The 26,050-nt window shown below is 42.6% G+C and overlaps 1 protein-coding gene across 1 annotated transcript; it reads left to right on the top strand.

Annotated features, from left to right (window-relative positions):
- Positions 1 to 4,330: 4,330 nt before the first annotated feature.
- Positions 4,331 to 25,398, top strand: LOC134965630 (nicotinamide N-methyltransferase-like). Its single transcript, XM_063941969.1, has 3 exons — positions 4,331 to 4,481; positions 7,960 to 8,167; positions 24,978 to 25,398. Exons 1-3 carry the CDS (start codon positions 4,331 to 4,333, stop codon positions 25,396 to 25,398), a joined length of 780 nt encoding a protein of 259 aa, XP_063798039.1.
- Positions 25,399 to 26,050: the final 652 nt, after the last annotated feature.

Raw genomic sequence — 26,050 nt, 5'->3', positions numbered from 1 at the left:
CATGCCTCCCACACTTCTCACTCCAGAGGTGTATCAGTACTTAAAATTAATTAAAAAATCAGTGCCCTTTGTTCTTAATGCAGTGAACACTGATCCCTATGGCAAATATGTATTTCTGGACTGTAAACTATACTCCCAGTCCTTATTTAGTCTTGCAGTATATATACCACCTTCCTTTAACTATGATGTTTTAAAACTTGCAGCATCCTTCATAGCAGATTCCCTTGACGTCCCTGTCATATGTTTGGTGGATTTTAATAACCTTATAGACCCTCAGTTGGACAAATGGAGGGCTGTACCCGCAACTGGCCTGGGGAGCGGAGATCTGGATTCACAATTTTTGTGGATACTATGGGTCTAATCGATATCTGGAGATTTCAAAATCCCAATGTACGCCAATTTTCTTGCTTTTCTCAGTCTTATCATTCCTTTTCCCGTTTAGACCTTGCATTGGTATCCCCCTCGCTCATGCCTCGAATTACTGATGTCCAATATAAAGCCAGAGGGGTGTCTGACCATTCTCCTTTACTCCTGATGGTAGACATAGGGGGCCAGAGGGGTCAGGCGTTCTGGAGGCTACATCCGTCTTGGCTCCTTCAGTTACAGGCTAATTCTGACCTTGAGGCAATGTGGGATGGCTATTTTACTGATAACATGTGCTCTGCACCTGTAGACGTTATAAGGGATTCGTTTAAAGCATTTATGAGGGGCACACTGATTCAGAGAATAGTCTCCTTAAAGTTGCATTTTAGGAAAAAGGAGGCTGAGCTGGAGGCTGAGTGTTCCTCATTGGAAAGTCAATATTTGGCGGATGGTTTTGCTGACTCTAAATCCCAATGGGACAGAGCGCGCACTACATGGCTTTCCCTTGTGGGTGATCAGAACCTGCGCAGTCTCTTGTTTAGATCCCATAATTTTTATGTGAAGGCGGAAAGACCGGGTAGTTTCCTCGCTAACTTGGTTCATTATGATTGCCCCAATGCCACTGTTGCACAACTTATAGACGAGTCGGGTAGAAATGTACATGCCACGTCTGATATTGCCGAAGTGTTTCTCACATTTTATAGAAGTTTATATCATTCACGCTTAGCATATTCTGTACCGGATATACAGGCATTCCTTTCCTGGATTGTTCTGTCTAAATTGTCCATGGAAGCTAGAGATTTTTGGGAAGTCCTCCTGACATTGGATGAGGTAGATGGGGCGTTCTGATCCTTTCCGGGTGGTAAGGCCCTGGGTACTGATCGTATACCAATTGAATTATACAAAAAACACTCTACAGTACTGGTCTCTAGGCTGTTGACCCTTTTTAACGACCTTCTTGAGGATGGCACTTTTCACGGCTTCTATCTCCGAGGCTATTATAGTGGTGTTGCCGAAGCCTGGGAAGGATCCCAGGTTCCCCGACTCCTATAGACCAATTTCACTGATCCCTACAGATGCTAAGATACTAGCAAAAATCCTAGCTATACGCCTTAATAATGTAATTACTTCCAGAATTCACCCAGATCAAACCGGCTTTATGCCGGGAAAGTCTACCTCTATCAATTTGAGGCGGCTTTTCACCCATCTCCAGGTAGACCATGCTGGGGAGACTAACTCTGCTATAGTTTCCTTAGATGCCAATAAGGTGTTTGATTCTGTTGAATGGTTATACCTATGGGAGGTCATGCGCTGTATGGGCATTGGCCCCATTTTCATTCAATGGGTACAACTCTTATACTTCAGATCAACGGCCAGGATCTCTGTCAATGGCTATGTGTCTACACCCTTTCTGCTGTCTAGGGGTACCAGGCAGGGGTGTCCCCTGTCACCCTCATTATTTGCTATAGCTTGTTTTATATGATCCAATCCAAATATATTAGGTTTGCAAATACACGATAGAATTGATATGGTAGCTTTATATGCAGTTGACTTTTTATTGTTTTAAAGCGACTATAGGTCTGCTATGCCAGGTGCTCAAGATGTTCTTGGGGCTTTTGTCAGATATTCTGGTTTGACTATTAATTGGACTAAGTCTTCTATTATGCCCTTGCGTGGTCCTTCCCCCTCTGAACCTGAGGTGCCCTTACCACTGCGTTGGGTCGATCAATTCAAATACTTTGGGATATTGGTCACCAATAACTTGCTCCCTAATAACCTGCTACCATTACTAGACTGGTTAAAGAAAAAATCCAAAACATAACTCCCTCTTACGGTAACTGGGTGAATAAATCTTATTAAGATGGTGGTGCAACCTAAAATTTTATATGTGTTACAACAATCCCCAATTTATATTCCAGCCTCCTTCTTTAGGAAGTTGAACAGTATTATGCCATCCCTCATCTGGGCCAATAAAGGCCCCAGGATTAGTTTCAATACACTTACTGGACCCAAAACAGAGGGTGGTCTGGCACTGCCTCATTTTAAGTTTTATTACTTTGCCTTTCAGCTGGCCCACATAGGATTATGGTTTAGAGATGGTGGCCCGAGATCTCTATCTGTCGCCTTGCTGCAGAGGGTGGCCCCGAACTATACTCCTATACAAGTACTTTTTAGTGGCACAACGTTTCCTCATGCACCGCCCATTTTCTCTCAGGCCCTCTGGGTATGGCGGGAGGCTGAGACTCTATTTATGTCTGCTGAGTTTGATCCCGACACCCCCCTCTGGCATTCCCACAGGTTGTCTGAATTAGATACGTTGTCTGGCCGGCAGGTGTGGGGGACTAGGGGGATTGTTGCGATAGGTCAATTATACAGTAACAATGCCCTTAAATCTTTTCAACAGCTGAAAGATGAATTTCATCTACCACAATCCTTTTTCTACCGATATTTACAACTGAGGCATGCTCTCCAGGTTCAGTTCTGGGATACGGTGCCAACCCTTGCCCCCTCTCCTCTGAAAACCTTTATTGTTGGATTAAGAAGGGCTTAGTCTATTTATCTGGTTTACTCTTTTTTAATTAATAGTCATCATAAAGAAGATCTCCCTGAATTGCGGGGATGGTGGGAGGATAGTCTTGGTCCGCTTAGTGATGAGGAGTGGGATGCAGCCAGAATGTTTCCTTGCAATGCCACTGCCTCTAAAAGATATCAACAGATACAACTGTTAATTTTACATAGAACCTATCTAACTCCTGTTAGATTAGTCAAGTTTGGTGGGCGTTCTTCTGACTCCTGCCCTAAATGCAACTCGGCCAGTGGCTCCTTTTGACACTTGCTCTGGCAGTGCCCGATGGTCTCCAGTTTTTGGACCCAGGTTAAGGGCGTTATTGCAGCTACAGGCATCCCTGCTGATGTACCCATGCCCAAGGCATGTGCGTTGGGGGCTGGAGTTGGAGGGATGCTTCATGGCCCTGATATACAGTACTTTCAAAACTTGTGTGCCTTAGCCAAGGTTTGTATTGCCCGCTCGTGGCTTGTGCAGACAGGCCCTACTTTTGGGGTGTGGATAGCCCTGGTAAACGATTCCATAGAGCATGAAAAATTTACCTATATGTCCGGCGGTATTATTACCAAATTCCACAATGTTTGGGCCAGATGGATGGAATCCCCATATACAACCAGGGTCTAATTTGTTTGACATCTTATTCTTCTGTCTTCAATACTGCCCGCTGTGTGCTGGTAGTGCATAATTGGATTACAATTGAGATTTCTTAGATTACGAAAGTCAGGAGTGGACCTGTATGTCTATATAAGATCTGCAACTGAGACGGATTAGCTAGATCTGCTGATTTGCACTCTTGGTGCTTACCATACTTCTTACTATATACATATACTATTATTTTATTTTTGTTATTGTGGTGTAGGGGAATAGATTTGTTATTTATTTATTTCTAGTTTTGTATAAATTAAAATTAAGGAATACTTGCATATATGGTGTACAGGGTCTATGGAAATTAACTCTATTTTGATATGGGCAAGTTGACCTACTTCCTTTTACTTTGATATGACACTGTATGTAAGTCCTTGGTTTCGCTATAATACAGCCTGCTGTGCTGGCTACTACTGTTTTTGTGTTTACAATGTTGTATTGTGTCAGCGAGCCGAGGACTGCACTTGCGTCTCAACCCTACCATTGTTTGACTCTGTACAATATCACGTTGTGTCAATAAAAAATACTTTATTTAAAAAAAAAATTATATTATGTTTATTTGTTCTATTTTAGGAGATTTAACACTGATATCCTGGTTACTGATGAATATACATAACTGGGTCCACTAATATCCTGGTTGGTGATGAATATACATAACTGGATCCTGTTGAATATACTGTACACAGATTTCCTGAGCCAGTTACATATAAGAGGGAAGACATGAGAGTCAGCCAGTCTGTGATACAGTAATACAAGATGGATTCCAGCTCACATAAATTCTATCCTGTTGATGGCTTTGATTCTAGAGAACATCTGGAAATATTTTTTTCTAACAAACAAGAAATGGGATTTGGAGATGATATAGTGAAATTTCCAATTGAATGTTTACACCGTGCTTTCAGTAAGGGTATGTATATTATACTGACAATATATATACTATACTGACCAATTTACCCCTAGTGTGAGTGATTGCATGTGCACAGGCGTGTGTTAGGGAATTTAGACCATGAGAGAGATGTACTAAGTCGTTCAGAGAGGTAAAGTGGAGAGAGATAAAGTACAAACCATTCAACTCCTTACTGTCATTTTTCAAACACAGCCTGTAACTTAGCAGTTAGGAGCTGATTGGCTGATACTTTATCTTTCTCCATTTTATCACTTTCCAAGCCTTAGTACATCTGCCCCACAGTTTGGAGAATGACAGTTAGTGGTTTATTTACTATAGTGCAGGTTTATAGAACTGGAGATCAGATTCTCGCTATTATCCTCCGGAAAGTGCTAAATAAATGATAAGTAGAATCTGCTTATTTGCTAAGGGCAACTTCTCCAGTTCTAAAAAACCTCACTTTAGTAAATATACCCCTTAGGAACTGATTGGTTGGTACTTTTTTACTCTCCACTTTATCTCTCTTAGCACATCTGTCCATGTATTCTCTAATGTGGCAGGGACTGATGTGCATGACAAATATATTCTCTACAGAGCTGCAGAAAATGCTCAGACTATATAAATACATTGTGATAATGATTCTTTATGATGGATCTAAGATTATATATTTCTATTTTTAGATGCATTTGTTAAAGTGAAGAATTACTTTTGTTTGCTAAATGCAGTGCCTATGAGTCATACTTGCCTACTCTCCTGGAAGTTGTGGGAGACTCCTGATGTTTTGGGTAGTTCCCTACACCCCCAGAAGAGCAGGCAGATCTCCCAAATCCTGCTTGCTCTCTAGTAAAGCGGGCAGGATGGAGATATACTCTATATGATACAATACATTTTTTGTCATTTTCACACAAAAATTTGACAAAGAAATTTGATTTATACAACACACCATACGATGCAAAAAAGTTTGGACATAGGTATATAAAAAACACACAATAACACACATATGAGAGATGACACATTATTCCCCATTAGTGTTTAACATGCGCACGGCAGTTGGGAAGAAGCTATTCCATAGACGATTTGTGCATGCCAGGGGGCAATTTAGCAAAAAGATAAGCAGACAGATGGCTGGAATCAGACAGTATACACCTAACTCAATTTGTCAATCTTGCTGCAAAGAGATCTTTAACAGTCTGCAGCTGGACCCCAATAATTTTACAAGCTGAAAGAACCAAGCGCTCTAACTCCCCTTGCTCACGGATGGTACAGTTTCCGTACCAGACTATAATTCCATAGGTTAAAACACTCTCAATTGCACATCTGTAAAAATGTATTAACATACTGTACCAACGCCCACACCTGCAACCTTAAGATGGCGAAGGAAAAATAAGCATTTGGTGTATCTTTTTAACTGATGCTTGATCATTTACCACCCACAATAAACTGGAGGAAACATGGATGCCTAAGAATTTAAAGGACTGAACAGCCTCTATATTTAACCCATTTATGGATACTGGGAGTAGCGAAAAACCCCTACTATGCCTAAAATCCATCACCAGTTCCTTGGTTTTATCCATATTTATCAAAAGGTGATTAACCTCACTCCAGGTCACCAAATTCTCAGTTTCCCTACAATAACTGGCTTCATTCTCACCAGAAATTAATCCAATGACTGCTATGTCATCCGCAAATTTAATAATTTGCACACAATCAGAGAAAGACACGCAGTCGAGAGCGAAAAGCGAGTAAAGAAGAGGGCTAAGTACACAACCTTGTGGGACTCCCGTACTAATAGTTACAATCTTAGACAGAAGGCTGAATAATTGTACCTGCTGGGGTCTATTTGATAGGAAGTCTAGTAACCAATTACAAGTAGGTGTACCAATACCTAAGCCAGATAGCTTACCTATTAGTGACCAGAGAATTATGATATTAAAAGCTGAGCTAAAACCGATAAAAAGAATCCTTATATAACACCCTAGCAGCTCCAAATGACTGAGAGATGATTATAAAACTGCATCCTCTCCAGTATTCGTGGGTCTGTGGGGTACGGTTGGGGCTAAAATGACATGAACCGCATCATTTTAGACCCACCCCCATCCCGCAACCCACAAATAGTGGCATTTTTCAAATGTGGGGTTGGGGCTTGATTATGTAACAGCCCGGACCTGCCCCCTAAAGCTCCCTGCAGTGTCTCCTCTCTGGGCGTCTCCCAGAGAGGAGAAATTAACAGTAGGTAAGTATGGTATGAGTCTGTCTTTGATAACTGAACAAGACTGTGTAGTGTACATACTGATTGCAACTTAGTGTTTTGAATATGCATTACATCAATATATCTGTCAACTGCAGTGGCAGACCTACATTTTTGGGGCCCTGAAGCTTGAACTGTTATGTGGGCCCCTTTGCAACCAGCAACAATAGGGAAACATCTGACAGTGATGGGTCTGCAGGGCAGATGTGGTGGGTGACAGAGCAAAAGATATCTTTGACTCTCTCCTCACCTTAAAATCATACATTCAGTACCTCTCACAGTCCTGCTGTTTCCATCTCAAAAATATTTCTTACATCAGACCCTTTCTCACCCTTCATGATACTAATACACTCATCCTCTCACTGGTTATCTCCAGGTTGGACTAGTGTAATCTCCTCCTTTCTGGCCTCCCTGACATGCTCCTCTCTCCACTCTAATCTATCCTCAATTCTGATGCCCATCTCCCCTATCGTACAAGCACTTCACTTGCTCTCCCTCCCCTTCCGAATCCAATTCAAGCTTCTCACACTCACCTTCAAAGCTTTAACCCACTATTAGCCCTCTTACATCTCTGACTTAATTTCTCTGTACACTCCCACCCGTCCTCTCTGCTAATGCACGCCTACTCTCCTGCCAACTGATTATCTTCTCCCACTCCTATCTACAATATTTTGCACGTGCTCCTCCCTATCTCTACCTCTCCCCATCTGACTACCAACTTCTCTACAAAACTTTTAACGAGCTCTCAAGATGTACTTCTTCATCAAACCCAGCCAACTGTTCTCCTAACCCTCTTGTCCACGCTCATGGTCTACCCCTTCTGTGTCACCCTGGTCTTTTAGCCCTTCAACTTCTAGATGGTAAGCTCGAAAGTTCAGGGCCTTCTCCCCTCATGTGCCTTTCCGTCATTTACTTACACTATCCTATACTTAATAATTCTGTTGATGGCACCTAACCCCTGGTTTTCTGTATATACCTTATACTTGTCCTGTATTGTCTCAAACTGTTAGTGCTTTTCTTGTTTTGCACATTTGTTTATGTACTCTGTAATGAGGCACCATATAAATAAAAGATAATAATAATAATAATAATTATAATAATAATAATAATATTGAGTATGACTGTCGGGATTCTAACTGTAGGTATTTTTACTGTAGATATTCTGACTGTCAGGGTCCTGACAAGTTCCCACATAGAATAGATGCTACGTAATATATTACACTCTGTAATCACTGTAATCTTTCCCTGCAGGTCACATTAAGGGAGATCTTTTGATTGACATCAGTGTTGGATCCTTCATTCATCATCTCTATACAGCCAGTGGATATTACAAACAGATCCTTGTGCTGAAGTGTTCTGAGCAATGTATTATGGAGCTGAACAAATGGATTAATACACATACCGGAGCGTTTGATTGGTCTCACATACTGGAATATATTAAATGTCTAGAAGGAAACAGGTAACGTATCTGCCCAGACAGCTCACTATCTAAAAGTAAACCCTATGTCAGCACACACTAATCTATTCCAAATGCTCTACACATCAAAAACAAAGTATGGAGTTTCCATTGCACTTCATTTAGCCTGGGGTGAAAAAAAAATCTATCTTTTGTGCAGTACATGCCATGGTCTGCTGGTACATGTAGTTCAGCAGACTTAGCTAATATTAATAAACCAATTACTGTTTGATTATTTTAAAGGACGTGAACTTGCTCCTTGCGGAGTACAGACATGAAAACAGAAGGAGCCTCGTAGCACATAACCAACCGGACATGAGGCTGGTTTCAGTGTGGGAAACCATTCTATTGGCTGTTTGTTCTTGAATTCTAATGGTCAATGAATGAACATATTATGAGGTCTACTGTTACAGGTGGGATGCAGCATTCTGCATTAGTGGGAACCAGTATATGAGGAAATGATATAATCCAAACAGAACTTATATGTCTGTTTCACTATTTATTTTAGTATCCAATAAACTTTTTCATTAAAGATGAATGGTTTGGATTTTAAGAAATCCGAACAGCCCTAAACTTCTGGGATCCGAGGCAATCCCAGCCGGTGCTCAGACATGCCCAGTTGCCTCGGATCCCACGTTGGCAATATTAAACAGTACAAGAAATGTTTCATTGTGTCTGCAAATATCTCTGTAGCTGACACCTTTCCCACATCATGAATTTTCAATTGGCTATGCTTAGTAACTCATTCTCACAACAGAGGTGATCCCAATGGTCAGTCTAGATGCATTTACAACAATCCATGTACACAGTAGTGATGAGCGCCTGAAATTTTTCGGGTTTTGTGTTTTGGTTTTGGGTTCGGTTCCGCGGCCGTGTTTTGGGTTCGACCGCGTTTTGGCAAAACCTCACCGAATTTTTTTTGTCGGATTCGGGTGTGTTTTGGATTCGGGTGTTTTTTTCAAAAAACCCTAAAAAACAGCTTAAATCATAGAATTTGGGGGTCATTTTGATCCCAAAGTATTATTAACCTCAAAAACCATAATTTCCACTCATTTTCAGTCTATTCTGAATACCTCACACCTCACAATATTATTTTTAGTCCTAAAATTTGCACCGAGGTCGCTGTGTGAGTAAGATAAGCGACCCTAGTGGCCGACACAAACACCGGGCCCATCTAGGAGTGGCACTGCAGTGTCACGCAGGATGTCCCTTCCAAAAAACCCTCCCCAAACAGCACATGACGCAAAGAAAAAAAGAGGCGCAATGAGGTAGCTGTGTGAGTAAGATTAGCGACCCTAGTGGCCGACACAAACACCGGGCCCATCTAGGAGTGGCACTGCAGTGTCACGCAGGATGTCCCTTCCAAAAAACCCTCCCCAAACAGCACATGACGCAAAGAAAAAAAGAGGCGCAATGAGGTAGCTGACTGTGTGAGTAAGATAAGCGACCCTAGTGGCCGACACAAACACCGGGCCCATCTAGGAGTGGCACTGCAGTGTCACGCAGGATGTCCCTTCCAAAAAACCCTCCCCAAACAGCACATGACGCAAAGAAAAAAAGAGGCGCAATGAGGTAGCTGTGTGAGTAAGATTAGCGACCCTAGTGGCCGACACAAACACCGGGCCCATCTAGGAGTGGCACTGCAGTGTCACGCAGGATGTCCCTTCCAAAAAACCCTCCCCAAACAGCACATGACGCAAAGAAAAAAAGAGGCGCAATGAGGTAGCTGACTGTGTGAGTAAGATAATCGACCCTAGTGGCCGACACAAACACCGGGCCCATCTAGGAGTGGCACTGCAGTGTCACGCAGGATGTCCCTTCCAAAAAACCCTCCCCAAACAGCACATGACGCAAAGAAAAAAAGAGGCGCAATGAGGTAGCTGACTGTGTGAGTAAGATAAGCGACCCTAGTGGCCGACACAAACACCGGGCCCATCTAGGAGTGGCACTGCAGTGTCACGCAGGATGGCCCTTCCAAAAAACCCTCCCCAAACAGCACATGACGCAAAGAAAAAAAGAGGCGCAATGAGGTAGCTGACTGTGTGAGTAAGATAAGCGACCCTAGTGGCCGACACAAACACCGGGCCCATCTAGGAGTGGCACTGCAGTGTCACGTAGGATGGCCCTTCCAAAAAACCCTCCCCAAACAGCACATGACGCAAAGAAAAAAAGAGGCGCAATGAGGTAGCTGACTGTGTGAGTAAGATAAGCGACCCTAGTGGCCGACACAAACACCGGGCCCATCTAGGAGTGGCACTGCAGTGCCACGTAGGATGGCCCTTCCAAAAAACCCTCCCCAAACAGCACATGACGCAAAGAAAAAGAAAAGAAAAAAGAGGTGCAAGATGGAATTGTCCTTGGGCCCTCCCACCCACCCTTATGTTGTATAAACAAAACAGGACATGCACACTTTAACCAACCCATCATTTCAGTGACAGGGTCTGCCACACGACTGTGACTGATATGACGGGTTGGTTTGGACCCCCCCCAAAAAAGAAGCAATTAATCTCTCCTTGCACAAACTGGCTCTACAGAGGCAAGATGTCCACCTCATCATCATCCTCCGATATATCACCGTGTACATCCCCCTCCTCACAGATTATCAATTCGTCCCCACTGGAATCCACCATCTCAGCTCCCTGTGTACTTTGTGGAGGCAATTGCTGCTGGTCAATGTCTCCGCGGAGGAATTGATTATAATTCATTTTAATGAACATCATCTTCTCCACATTTTCTGGATGTAACCTCGTACGCCGATTGCTGACAAGGTGAGCGACGGCACTAAACACTCTTTCGGAGTACACACTTGTGGGAGGGCAACTTAGGTAGAATAAAGCCAGTTTGTGCAAGGGCCTCCAAATTGCCTCTTTTTCCTGCCAGTATAAGTACGGACTGTGTGACGTGCCTACTTGGATGCGGTCACTCATATAATCCTCCACCATTCTTTCAATGGGGAGAGAATCATATGCAGTGACAGTAGACGACATGTCCGTAATCGTTGTCAGGTCCTTCAGTCCGGACCAGATGTCAGCATCAGCAGTCGCTCCAGACTGCCCTGCATCACCGCCAGTGGGTGGGCTCGGAATTCTGAGCCTTTTCCTCGCACCCCCAGTTGCGGGAGAATGTGAAGGAGGAGATGTTGACAGGTCGCGTTCCGCTTGACTTGACAATTTTCTCACCAGCAGGTCTTTCAACCCCAGCAGACTTGTGTCTGCCGGAAAGAGAGATCCAAGGTAGGCTTTAAATCTAGGATCGAGCATGGTGGCCAAAATGTAGTGCTCTGATTTCAACAGATTGACCACCCGTGAATCCTTGTTAAGCGAATTAAGGGCTCCATCCACAAGTCCCACATGCCTAGCGGAATCGCTCCGTGTTAGCTCCTCCTTCAATGTCTCCAGCTTCTTCTGCAAAAGCCTGATGAGGGGAATGACCTGACTCAGGCTGGCAGTGTCTGAACTGACTTCACGTGTGGCAAGTTCAAAGGGCATCAGAACCTTGCACAACGTTGAAATCATTCTCCACTGCGCTTGAGACAGGTGCATTCCACCTCCTATATCGTGCTCAATTGTATAGGCTTGAATGGCCTTTTGCTGCTCCTCCAACCTCTGAAGCATATAGAGGGTTGAATTCCACCTCGTTACCACTTCTTGCTTCAGATGATGGCAGGGCAGGTTCAGTAGTTTTTGGTGGTGCTCCAGTCTTCTGTACGTGGTGCCTGTACGCCGAAAGTGTCCCGCAATTCTTCTGGCCACCGACAGCATCTCTTGCACGCCCCTGTCGTTTTTTAAAAAATTCTGCACCACCAAATTCAAGGTATGTGCAAAACATGGGACGTGCTGGAATTTGCCCATATTTAATGCACACACAATATTGCTGGCGTTGTCCGATGACACAAATCCACAGGAGAGTCCAATTGGGGTAAGCCTCAGTTGCCGTAAGAGGTTTTCAGCTGTGTGCGTATTCTGGAAACCGGTGATACAAAGCGTAGCCTGCCTAGGAAAGAGTTGGCGTTTGGAGATGCTGCTACTGGTGCCGCCACTGCTGTTCTTGCGGCGGGAGTCCATACATCTACCCAGTGGGCTGTCACAGTCATATAGTCCTGACCCTGCCCTGCTCCACTTGTCCACATGTCCGTGGTTAAGTGGACATTGGGTACAGCTGCATTTTTTAGGACACTGGTGACTCTTTTTCTGAGGTCTGTGTACATTTTCGGTATCGCCTGCCTAGAGAAATGGAACCTAGATGGTATTTGGTACCGGGGACACAGTACCTCCAACAAGTCTCTAGTTGGCTCTGCAGTAATGATGGATACCGGAACCACGTTTCTCACCACCCAGGATGCCAAGGCCTCAGTTATCCGCTTTGCAGTAGGATGACTGCTGTGATATTTCATCTTCCTCGCAAAGGACTGTTGGACAGTCAATTGCTTGGTGGAAGTAGTAAAAGTGGTCTTACGACTTCCCCTCTGGGATGACCATCGACTCCCAGCAGCAACAACAGCAGCGCCAGCAGCAGTAGGCGTTACACGCAAGGATGCATCAGAGGAATCCCAGGCAGGAGAGGAATCGTCAGAATTGCCAGTGACATGGCCTGCAGGACTATTGGCATTCCTGGGGAAGGAGGAAATTGACACTGAGGGAGTTGGTGGGGTGGTTTGCGTGAGCTTGGTTACAAGAGGAAGGGATTTACTGGTCAGTGGACTGCTTCCGCTGTCACCCAAAGTTTTTGAACTTGTCACTGACTTATTATGAATGCGCTGCAGGTGACGTATAAGGGAGGATGTTCCGAGGTGGTTAACGTCCTTACCCCTACTTATTACAGCTTGACAAAGGGAACACACGGCTTGACACCTGTTGTCCGCATTTCTGTTGAAATAGTTCCACACCGAAGAGCTGATTTTTTTGGTATTTTCACCAGGCATGTCAACGGCCATATTCCTCCCACGGACAACAGGTGTCTCCCCGGGTGCCTGACTTAAACAAACCACCTCACCATCAGAATCCTCCTGGTCAATTTCCTCCCCAGCGCCAGCAACACCCATATCCTCCTCATCCTGGTGTACTTCAACACTGACATCTTCAATCTGACTATCAGGAACTGGACTGCGGGTCCTCCTTCCAGCACTTGCAGGGGGCGTGCAAATGGTGGAAGGCGCATGCTCTTCACGTCCAGTGTTGGGAAGGTCAGGCATCGCAACCGACACAATTGGACTCTCCTTGTGGATTTGGGATTTCGAAGAACGCACAGTTCTTTGCGGTGCTACTGCTTTTGCCAGCTTGAGTCTTTTCATTTTTCTAGCGAGAGGCTGAGTGCCTCCATCCTCATGTGAAGCTGAACCACTAGCCATGAACATAGGCCAGGGCCTCAGCCGTTCCTTGCCACTCCGTGTGGTAAATGGCATATTGGCAAGTTTACGCTTCTCCTCCGACAATTTTATTTTAGGTTTTGGAGTCCTTTTTTTACTGATATTTGGTGTTTTGGATTTGACATGCTCTGTACTATGACATTGGGCATCGGCCTTGGCAGACGACGTTGCTGGCATTTCATCGTCTCGGCCATGACTAGTGGCAGCAGCTTCAGCACGAGGTGGAAGTGGATCTTGATCTTTCCCTAATTTTGGAACCTCAACATTTTTGTTCTCCATATTTTAATAGGCACAACTAAAAGGCACCTCAGGTAAACTATGGAGATGGATGGATACTAGTATACAATTATGGACGGACTGCCGAGTGCCGACACAGAGGTAGCTACAGCCGTGGACTACCGTACTGTGTCTGCTGCTAATATAGACTGGATGATAAAGAGATGTAGTATGTATGTATAAAGAAGAAAGAAAAAAAAACCACGGGAAGGTGGTATACAATTATGGACGGACTGCCGAGTGCCGACACAGAGGTAGCTACAGCCGTGGACTACCGTACTGTACTGTGTCTGCTGCTAATATAGACTGGTTGATAAAGAGATGTAGTATGTATGTATAAAGAAGAAAGAAAAAAAAACCATGGGTAGGTGGTATACAATTATGGACGGACTGCCGAGTGCCGACACAGAGGTAGCTACAGCCGTGGACTACCGTACTGTACTGTGTCTGCTGCTAATATAGACTGGTTGATAAAGAGATGTAGTATGTATGTATAAAGAAGAAAGAAAAAAAAACCACGGGTAGGTGGTATACAATTATGGACGGACTGCCGAGTGCCGACACAGAGGTAGCTACAGCCGTGGACTACCGTACTGTACTGTGTCTGCTGCTAATATAGACTGGTTGATAAAGAGATGTAGTATGTATGTATAAAGAAGAAAGAAAAAAAAACCACGGGTAGGTGGTATACAATTATGGATGGACTGCCGAGTGCCGACACAGAGGTAGCTACAGCCGTGGACTACTGTACTGTGTCTGCTGCTAATATAGACTGGTTGATAAAGAGATGTAGTATGTATGTATAAAGAAGAAAGAAAAAAAAACCACGGGTAGGTGGTATACAATTATGGATGGACTGCCGAGTGCCGACACAGAGGTAGCTACAGCCGTGGACTACCGTACTGTACTGTGTCTGCTGCTAATATAGACTGGATGATAATGAGATGTAGTATGTATAAAGAAGAAAGAAAAAAAAACCACGGGTAGGTGGTATACAATTATGGATGGACTGCCGAGTGCCGACACAGAGGTAGCTACAGCCGTGGACTACCGTACTGTACTGTGTCTGCTGCTAATATAGACTGGATGATAATGAGATGTAGTATGTATAAAGAAGAAAGAAAAAAAAAACACGGGTAGGTGGTATACAATTATGGATGGACTGCCGAGTGCCGACACAGAGGTAGCTACAGCCGTGGACTACCGTACTGTACTGTGTCTGCTGCTAATATAGACTGGTTGATAATGAGATGTAGTATGTATGTATAAAGAAGAAAGAAAAAAAAACCACGGGTAGGTGGTATACAATTATGGACGGACTGCCGAGTGCCGACACAGAGGTAGCTACAGCCGTGGACTACCGTACTGTACTGTGTCTGCTGCTAATATAGACTGGATGATAATGAGATGTAGTATGTATAAAGAAGAAAGAAAAAAAAACCACGGGTAGGTGGTATACAATTATGGATGGACTGCCGAGTGCCGACACAGAGGTAGCTACAGCCGTGAACTACCGTACTGTGTCTGCTGCGACTGGATGATAAATAATGATATAAAAAATATATATATATATCACTACTGCAGCCGGACAGGTATATATTATATAATGACGGACCTGCTGGACACTGTCTGTCAGCAGAATGAGTTTTTTATAGAATAAAAAAAAAAACACCACACAAGTCACACGACGAGTGTTTAACTTTTTCAGGCAATCACAATATAGTATACTACTAACTATACTGGTGGTCAGTGTGGTCAGGTCACTGGTCGATCACACTGGCAGTGGCACTCCTGCAGCAAAAGTGTGCACTGTTTAATTTTAATAATATGTACTCCTGGCTCCTGCTATAACCTATAACTGGCACTGCTCCCCAGTCTCCCCCACAATTATAAGCTGTGTGAGCACAGTCAGATATATACATAGATGATGCAGCACACTGGGCTGAGCAGTGCACACAGATATGGTATGTGACTGAGTCACTGTGTATCGTTTTTTTCAGGCAGAGAACGGATTATATTAAATAAAACTGCACTGTCTGGTGGTCACTGTGGTCAGTCACTAGTAAACTCTGCACTCTCTACAGTACTCCTAAGCTCCAGTAAATCAAGTGTCTCTGTCTCAAATCAATCTCACTCTCTCTCTTCTAATCTAAATGGAGAGGACGCCAGCCACGTCCTCTCCCTATCAATCTCAATGCACGTGTGAAAATGGCGGCGACGCGCGGCTCCTTATATAGAATCCGAGTCTCGCGATAGAATCCGAGCCTCGCGAGAATCCGACAGCGTCATGATGACGTTCGGGCGCGCTCGGGTTAACCGAGCAAGGCGGGAAGATCCGAGTCGCTCGGACCCGTGAGAAAAAACATGAAGTTCGGGCGGGTTCGGATTCAGAGGAACCGAACCCGCTCATCTCTAGTACACAGTGACCTTTTAAGCATTCAATTAACAAATATATATAATATTCTTCTTTATGGAGCTCATCATGACAACCCGCAAGATGCCAATCATGCTCTATTCTCAGTATCCTCCAAATACAGATCATTTAACAATACAGAAACCTGTATATGGCAATTTTTCGCTAACTACATAGAGCAATAAAAGCCAACTTGGACAAAATGGAAGAGAAAACCAATCTTGTTGTTCGTAACATACCTCAGATGTGAAATTAGATATTGTCACTTAATTATTTTTGCACCTTCTTTTAAAATAATGCAGTGTGACAAACAGGGTAGTTCGGAGCCAAAAAGAGAAGGAAAAGGAATCAGTTTTATTACAGAAGCTCTCATTTTCTTTCCACAAAGAGATTTTCATATAAAATTATTGTGCTTTATTCAGTACCAGTATAATTTCTTAGAAAAAATCCAATACCAATATGTGATGTATGTTTCTTTACTATTATCACATATGAAATATTATGTGCTCCCCTTTTATTGAGGGTCACAAAAAGCAAAATATATAAAATATAGAGATAGAGTAACGGTTAAGAAAGGTACATAAAAATTAATATATATAAATAAAAATGTGATTTAAAACAAAGTGCTAATGCACTGTCCTTATTTCCTCTTATACTTCAGATTCCTATAATGTTAGTATTCTGCTCCTTATTCTTCACTTGATTTCTTAGCAGTAGTATTTCATAGTAGTTACAAAAAATGGCAACATTGTCATTGATGTTTCCTCATTCCTCATCCTGTGGTTATAGTTATTACATTCGTTGCTTATCTGTAACACTGCTGAAATGTTGTTAGCAGCCAAACAGTATTAAATGTATTTAGGATTTTTAATGCTTAATATTGGCACAAGTAAGGTCTCAATTATTAGGGGGTTATAATCACCACACCGCAGTTTTTGCCTACATATTTGGAAAAATCCATTCCACACTTGAATGCTGCTGTCTAGAATTGATCTGGCTTAGTTTCTCTAATGGTCAATCCATTGGAATGTAGCTATCCACTGCTAATAGTGTATAAAATAATCCTTACATATATGTCCATACTAGCTGTTCTACCTGTTCTTCGCACAGGAGTTTCTGATTTTTACAGTTGTAAATATAAATGTGTGTTAAAAATCTGGTTATTCTGTAGAGATGAAAATATAAGATGTCTTAATGTAAATAAATATTAATCCATGGTACTTGGCGTTACCCGAGGAGCACCCATAGCAGATACGGTAAAAAGTGACGGCGCCATTTTTGTAGTTTATTAAATTGTACACACTGGACGTGCAATTCAAATTTTAATCCGATTGTCCATTTGGGTGATATCGTTTACACAATGCAAGCCACACATCGATAATGACATCATTATGTCAAGGTCCTTTTCATCCCCTTAGGGGAGGTTTATTAAAATTTAAATTATGTAGTTTTCCTAATTCTTACCTGAAGAATACCTATGTTACATTTCATCTTCCTAACATATCGGGAAGAATAAGAATTAGTGATGAGTCTGTGAGTGAGTGAGGGCTTTCGCATATATATATATATGTATATATATATATATATTTTTTTTTTTAAATATATATATATATATATATGTGTGTGTGTAGATAGATAGATAGATAGATAGATAGATAGATAGATAGATAGATAGATAATGCCAATGACAGATACCAGTAAGCATCTCAATTTATGTCTCCTTTGACCCTAAAGGTTACAACATGAATACAATCTACTTAATCATTTGTTAGGCTCTACAAAGTTATTACAGTTTATAGATGTAGAAGTCAAATCATTAACCCTATAGTTACATATTTCCCTATATATATACACACATGTAAAAGACATTATATAAAAGATGGAGTGAATCCAGGGGACGGAGCTGCTGGTGGAAGTGCTGGCGGAAGTGATGAGCAGTTACAGTTACTGCTGGCGGAAGTGACGTGCGGGCACGTACGAGCGGTCGCGCATGTGAGAGGAGGAAAATGGGTGCCGGGAGCGGGCTGAGGTCTGCAGATTGCAGCGGAGCAGGCAGCAGGAGGATCGCTGCTGCTGCCGCTGCTTAGTGTCTGTGAGGCCGCTGCTGTGAGTGTGTGAGGCAGCTGCTGGTTGTGAGCTGTGTGTGCAAACGCTGCTGTGTGTGAGCTGACGCTGCTGAGTGTGGTGTGTGTACTGACGCTGCTGTGAGTGAGGGAGAGTGAGTGAGTGGGCGCTGCTGAGGGGTGAGAGAGTGTGTGTGCTGTTGCAGGGTAAGAGTGAGTGAGAGTGTGTTGCTAGGGGAGAGAAAGGGTGTGAGGCTGATGCTGGGTTTGAGGGTGTGCTGCGGCAGCCACAGACTGCGTGAGTGTGGACTGTGAGCTGTGGATGAAGCAGGTGCCAGGTGCACGGCAGCAAGCGAGAAGGAGGTGTGGAGAGCTGAGCATCTGCGAGGAGGAGTATCGGTGATGCAGTAGAGGGCCCACTCAGATTTGTATTGAATAACTACTGTATTGTGTTTGTGATTGAATTGACTGTTTCTGCTGTGTTGTGAACATTGATTCTCTTCACAGCTAGGTCATAGTCAATATCATATTGAATAGTTTTGTATTGTTTGCATTGTTCTTCTAAAGGTAATAGGGAGTTGAGTTTTCCAATGATGGGAGGGGCAGTTATTGAGAATCTCACTCAGTGCGTGTCGTGTAAGATGTATGCGCACCTGGAGCAGCCGTTCCAGTGCGAATACATTTGCATGAGATGTGTGCGAACGGTTGCCCTGGAAGCCCAGGTAACTGATCTAGAGCAAACCGTTTCGTGACTGAGGGATATTCATAATCTCGAGCAAGGTTTAGATAGAATGGTGGAGGAGTTGCGGGAGGGGTCACCAGTAGATGAGGAAAATCAGGCAGCCAGCTGGGCCAGAAGGAAGAAAAAGAGGGGGAGGCACGACATCTCTGATCTACCAATCCCGAACAAATTTGCACAATTGGACAAAGATTCAGTGGATGATAGCAAGGAAATGATGGAGCCGGAGGAGACTGCTCCCTCTAGCAACCGGAGGAGTGGTTCCTCTGGCTCAGATGGGATGAAAGTTAGAGAGGCACCCAGGGAGATGGTAGTGGTAGGGGACTCTATCATCGGGAAGGCAGATAGGGCAATCTGCTACCGGGATCGTGATCTCCATATAGTCTGTTGTCTCCCGGGTGCTCGGGTACGGCACATCGCGGACCGGGTATATAGATTGTTGTGTGGGGCTGGTAAAGACACAGCGGTCTTGGTGCACGTTGGCACCAACAACAATGTTAGCAGCAGGTGGGATGTCCTTAAGAAAAATTATAGGGACCTAGGCCAGAAACTAAAAGAAAGGACATCTAAGGTAATATTCTCTGAAATATTACTGGTGCCACGCGCTAGCCCAGGGAGGCAGAGGGAGATTAGGGAGGTAAATGTGTGGCTGAGAGACTGGTGTAGGAAGGAGGGGTTTGTGTTCTTAGAACACTGGGCGGACATCTCAGTCAGGCGCCATCTTTTTTGTCGCGATGGATTGCACCTTAATAAAGAAGGTGCTACGGTGCTGGGGGGAAGGATGGTTAGTAGGTTGGAGGAGCTTTTAAACTAGGAGCCTGGGGGGAGGGTTTAGTTAGAAAATACAAGTCAGGCAGCAAGAATAGTAAAGATGGTGGTAGTGAGCTAAATGGGGTGGAGGTGGGAAGGGGGGGGTAAGAGCAGCCGGCAAGGGCAAGGGTATTAGCAAGGGTTCTAAAAAAGGTATTAACAAATGTAGTGCATAAGCCTTAACCAACAACATCTATGTGTTATCTTTACAGCATATAGAAAAAGATATACGTAGCATAAGGGATAATACTTATGTCAGGGCGGAGAATTCAGGCTGAAACACTGGGATGATCAAAGAGATGAGTAAGGTGGGCAGGATTAAGTATGGTGGAGGTGGTAAGGGAGCGAGAAGGACAGTCCGCAATGGTAATTCTAGGGAGGCTCTAGTAAACCATGATAGGATACCCTTAAGAAAACAAACGGATAAGGGAACTACTAAATTAAAATGTATGCTTGCAAACGCAAGAAGTTTAGCAGGTAAAATGGGGGAATTGGAATTGTTAGCATCAAAGGCTGAGTATGATATTATAGGTATTACGGAAACATGGTGGGATGACTTTCACGACTGGGTTGCAAACTTGGAGGGATATTCTCTTTTAAGGAGGGACACGGTAAACAAAAGAGGAGGAGGTGTATGTCTTTATGTTAAACCGTCTCTTAAACCGTACTTAAAGGAGGTTATTTATGAAGGGACAGGTGATAACGTGGAGTCATTATGGGTTGAAATCTCAAGGGGGGGTATAGATGCAAAAAAATTAGTTATAGGCACGTGCTACAAACAGCAAGATATTAGCATACATGAGGAAGAACAACTCTTGCAGCAAATCGAAAGGGCTGCGGGATTAGGAGACATCCTAGTGATTGGGGATTTTAACTATCCTGATATTAATTGGAGTAACGATTCATGTGTTAAAGCTAGCGGTAACAGGTTCTTAAATTTATTAAAAGATCACTACTTGTCTCAATTAGTCGAGGACCCAACTAGAGGTACAACTATTCTAGATCTAGTAATTACTAAAAATGTGGACATCATATCGGATACTAAAGTTGGGGAGACCTTGGGAAACAGTGATCACTATATGATCACTTTCGATATCAGTTTCAGGAAACATTGCTATAAGGGTTCAACAAAAACATTTAACTTTAGGAAGGCTAACTTCAGTATGCTGAGATGAGCATTAAACAACATTGAGTGGGAAGTTTTGTTTCATGGTAAGAACACTTTGTAAATGTGGGATGCTTTAAAAGGGTTGCTGGATAGCAATATTCACAAATGTATCTCCATGAGCAGTAAGCGCAGGAGTACCAAACTCAAACTGATGTGGCTTAACAAGAAGGTCAAGGCCGAAATCAATAAAAAGAGGCGTGCTTTCAAGGCATTTAAATCTAATGGAAGGGAGGATTCATTCCAGTACTACAAGCAATAAAAGCAGCTAAAATTGATAACGAAAAGCTAATTGCTATAGAGAGTAAAACCAATCCTAACATTTTTTTAAACACATAAACAGCAAAAGTTTAAAAAAGGAGAACATAGGTCCATTAAAAGATGAAATTGGTGTATTGTTAAATGATGATGAATCAAAAGCACAAATACTGAACAAATTTTTTTCATCAGTGTTCACCAGAGAAGAACTGACGGTGGGAGTAGTAAATAACGATAGTCACAGTAATGTTTCGTGGTTAGATACTTGTTTAAGTGAAGAAGTAGTCAGGGAGAGATTACGTAAAATAAAGATTAATAAATCACCTGGCCCAGACGGACTTCATCCGAGGGTTCTTATGGAGCTTAGGTCACAATTAGCAAGACCCCTGTACTTGATTTTCAATATTTTAATTAGATCTGGCATGGTACCAAAGGATTAGTGTATAGCGGATGTAGTGCCATTATTTAAAAAGGGATCCAAAAATCATCCAGGTAACTACAGGCCGATTAGTTTGACATCTATAGTGGGGAAAATATTGGAAGGAATTCTAAGGGATAGCATACAGAAGTATCTGCAGACCACTTAGATTATTAGCAAAAACCAGCATGGGTTTGTGAGGGACAGATCAAGTCAAACTAACTTAGTTAACTTTTACGAGGAAGTAAGCGACAATCTCAGTAGATGTGGTCTACTTAGATTTTGCAAAAGCCTTCGATACAGTGCCTCACAGGAGATTAATAATCAAATTAAAAGAGCTTGGCCTAGGAAAAACTGTTTGTACATGGATAAGCAACTGTCTGGAAAACAGGGTACAGCGAGTAGTGGTCAACAGGAAGTCCTCAAGCTGGACACCGGTGTTTGGCAGAATACCACAGGGGTCAGTACTCGGGCCACTACTGTTCAACATATTTATCAGTGACCTAGAAATAGACCTGGAAAGCACAGTGTCTATCTTTGCAGATGATACTAAACTGTGTAGGTTAATTAAATCAGAAAAAGATGTGGAGTCTCTACAGAAAGAATAATAAACTTGAAATCTGGGCGTCTAAATGGAGAATGAGGTTCAATATAGAAAAATGCAAGGTTATGCATTTTGGGACTAAAAACAAACTTGCATCCTACATATTAAAAGGGGAAAGTCTAGAGGTAACAGTTTTGGAAAAGCATTTGGGGGTACTCATTGATAATAAACTTACTAACCGCATACAATGTCAAAGCGCAGTAAAGACGGCAAGTAAGGTGTTATCATGCATAAAATGCGGAATTGAGACAATGGATGAGGATGTAATCCTGCCACTGTACAAATCATTGGTACGTCCGCACCTGGAATATTGTGTTCAGTTTTGGGAACCACTGAATAAAAAAGATATCGGTGAACTAGAGAGGTTTCAAAGGTGAGCTACTAAATTGATTAAAGGGTTGAGGGACTGGATTACGAGGAAAGGCTTACTAGGTTGAACATGTATACACTGGGAAAGAGGCGTCTAAGAGGAGACATTATTAATGTCTTTAAATATGTAAAGGGGCACTACAAAGAGTTATTAGAGGAATTATTTATTAAAAGAACTCTGTTAGGACACGCGGGCACTCGCTAAGGCTGGATGAGAGAAAATTCTGCATGCAACGGAGGAAAGGGTTCTTCACTGTTAGGTCAATAATGATTTGGAATTCCTTGCCAGGGAAGGTGTTAATGGTGGATACTGTAAATGCATTTAAAAGGGGATTAGATGAATTTCTGATTAAAAAGGATATCCAAGGCTACAACACTTAAAATATTGAAGTTGTTAATTCGGGTGTAACGTGATTTGTAGTTGTTAACTAGTCATAAAACATCTTCTGCAGATACATTAAAATCAACTCAACTTAATACAATAACAGGTTGAACGCGATGGGCATTTTGCCTCTTTTCAACCTCAAATACTATGTTACTATGTTACTATGTTTCAAGATATCATAGAAATCTACTGTAGGTAAATGAGCAAAGATCCCCAGCTAGAAACTGAAATAACAAACAGATAAAGTGTAAGGAAGAGAATCATAGGGTCAAATGTAATAGCGGCAGGTTTCAGGATTCAGGAATCACCACTGGACACAAATGCCCCCACATGCATGCACATGAGGTTAAGGAGTGTTTGGGGATAATGGATTAAAAGGTGCTGGGTGGGGGGTAATTTGTGCTGTGAGGCGGTATTGAGTGGTCGGTAATGGGGGGAGGTTAATTTGTGCTGACAGTGTGGACAAATGTGTAAATGGGTGCTGTGTGGGTGAATTAATAAATGGATGTGCATATGACAAATGACTCATAGACTTTGGTATATACATACTAAATGGGGAAAAACTAGGGGATTCTGTACTGGAAAAAGATTTAGGTGTTCACATAGATAACAAACTTAACAGTAGTACCCAAAGTAGGAATGCAGCAAAAAAGGCAAACAATGTATTAGCATGCATTAAGCGGGGAATTGATGCAAGGGATGAGAGTGTTATACTCCCATTATATATATCACTAGTGAGGTCACATCTCAAATACTGTGTACAATTTTGGGCACCATACTACAAAAAGGATATCCTGGAACTAGAAAAGGTTCAGAGACAGGTGACCAAGTTGATTAAAGGGATGGAGACGCTAGAATATGAAGAAAGACTTGCTAGGCTAGGCATGTTTACACTGGAAAAAAGGAGATTAAGAGGGGACATGATTAACATTTACAAATATATAAGGGGTCAATACACAGAGCTAGCAGGGGATTAGTTTTTGGAAAGATCATCACAAAGGACATGTGGACACCCGCTTAGGTTAGAGGAGAGGAGATTTAGCACACAGAGACGGAAAGGTTTCTTCACAGTAAGGAAAATACATACTTGGAACTCCCTGCCCGAGAGAGTAGTAATGGCAGACTCAGTCATTACTTTTAAGAATGGGCTTTATAATTTCCTAATGGATAAGCATATACAGGGTTATGGTTGGTAAATCATGTACTATAATAATAAAAATAACAAAAGAGAAACAAAGGGGTATTTTAGTTTACGGCTAAACATTCACCACAGTTTAAATTAGTCTTGAAAGTATTACAGTGAAGGAGCCTAACAGGTTGAACTTGATGGACAAATGTCTTTATTCATCCTCAGAAACTTTGATACTATGTTACATAGATGTGGTTTTATGTAAATAAATTGATGGAGTGTATTGGGGTTTTAGGAGCGGTGCTGAAAAGCTTTGCCTAGTGCACCTAGAAGCCTTGCATTTGCTTAATATAAATGTACATGCCACTAAATTCTCCCACTAACACAAAAGTGCACTGTATGCTCTGAGACCCACATGTAGTGTTTGAAAGAGGTTACGTGATGAAGAAATCTGATGCTCTGATCATGTTCCGTCTTATTCTCTGCTTTATAAATAAGTCTAGCTGGGTTTTAAGCAGAGAATAAGTCTGTGCAAAGGAATAAAGCTGGAAGGCGCTGAGTGTTCTTGATAGAGGTATCCAATGGCCACCTGTTCCCCACCACTGCCATATAATATGCACCTGAAAGATTAAAGGGGAGTCTGATTAAAAGTACAGTGTAGAATAATGCCATATCTCTGCCACCTTAATTATACCTAATTTATACCTTCCCACCCATTAAATCTTCATTTAAAAATCTGTCATAAAAAACTACAGTATATCTAATTTCTCATATGGCTAGTCCTAGATCCAAATGTACCTTATTGTTTGTATATTTCAGTGACCTGTGTCAGGACAAACAAATGACATTGAAGACAGCAATAACAAAGATCATGAAATATGACACTGACAAAGAGAATCTCACAGACCCTGAGGTGCTCCCACCAGCAGACTGTGTCATCAGTGCATGGATGTTTGAAACCATCTGCAAAAACCAGGGTGATTTTATAAGGAATTTCCGGAACTTTGTGAAGCTACTAAAACCTGATGGATACCTGATACTGGTGGGGGGTTTAAATGTAACTTATATGAAGATTAGACAGGACAAGATGCATGTGTTCAAATATGATGAGAACTTTGTAAGAAAAGTTCTCACTGATGAAGGGTTTATTATTGACAACTGTACAGTCCACAAAAGAACAGCAGTGAGTGACATTATAGACTATGAGGCAATTTCTTTCATCATAGCTCACAGAGAGTAATAAGGGCCTGACACTGAGTTGCATGCTGTATCGAGTGCAGTTGAGTGTTTTATTTTTACTGCGCATGTATCTAAATCACATCACGCATGCATCCTGATAGTGCTTGTTCAGAGTCAAAATAGCAATTTTTGACACACGCACGTAGAAGTGAACTTGAAATGTATTGTGTATTCCTGGGTGGTGAATGGTTAATGTCAGGGAGGTTGCTATTCAATGAGGCCTAGAGGTGTAGGGGGCTGGGACCCAGGTTAGAAAGTTGCATACCAATTTCCAAGATTTTCTTGCTAAGCAACTTGGTCTGATCCATTGCCCAGCCTGGACTGTGACATTACATTTTCAGTGAGAGTCATGTGTAGGGGATGTTACAATGGTAAGAGGGCACTGTAATGTGGCATAATATGAACTGGGACACTCTGGCGTGGTATAGTATGAACTGGAGGGCACTCTAATATGGCACAGGGGGCCTGATTCAGATGTGGTTGCAGTTGATATCATTGTTGCTTCCTTGGAAGCAGCAGTGATGTCACTGTTTAGTAATGCAGCAGGAGGCATCTATTATAAGCAGATGCCTCCTGCTGCAGTAGCGATTTGACCTGTATCCTGGGACTTAGCCATTGAATCACTCTCTCATCATCAGGCAGCTTGCTGCACC

The sequence above is a fragment of the Pseudophryne corroboree genome, chromosome 10, assembly GCF_028390025.1.
Source record: "Pseudophryne corroboree isolate aPseCor3 chromosome 10, aPseCor3.hap2, whole genome shotgun sequence".
Lineage (NCBI taxonomy): Eukaryota > Metazoa > Chordata > Amphibia > Anura > Myobatrachidae > Pseudophryne > Pseudophryne corroboree.
This window is presented reverse-complemented; position numbering and strand designations above follow the sequence as displayed.

Coding starts and splice junctions, on each gene's coding strand:
- LOC134965630 (XM_063941969.1), top strand. CDS start 4,331: ATGGATTCCAGCTCACATAAATTCTATCCTGTTGATGGCTTTGATTCT. Junction 4,482..7,959: donor ACACCGTGCTTTCAGTAAGG/GTATGTATATTA, acceptor CTTTCCCTGCAG/GTCACATTAAGGGAGATCTT. Junction 8,168..24,977: donor AAATGTCTAGAAGGAAACAG/GTAACGTATCTG, acceptor TGTATATTTCAG/TGACCTGTGTCAGGACAAAC.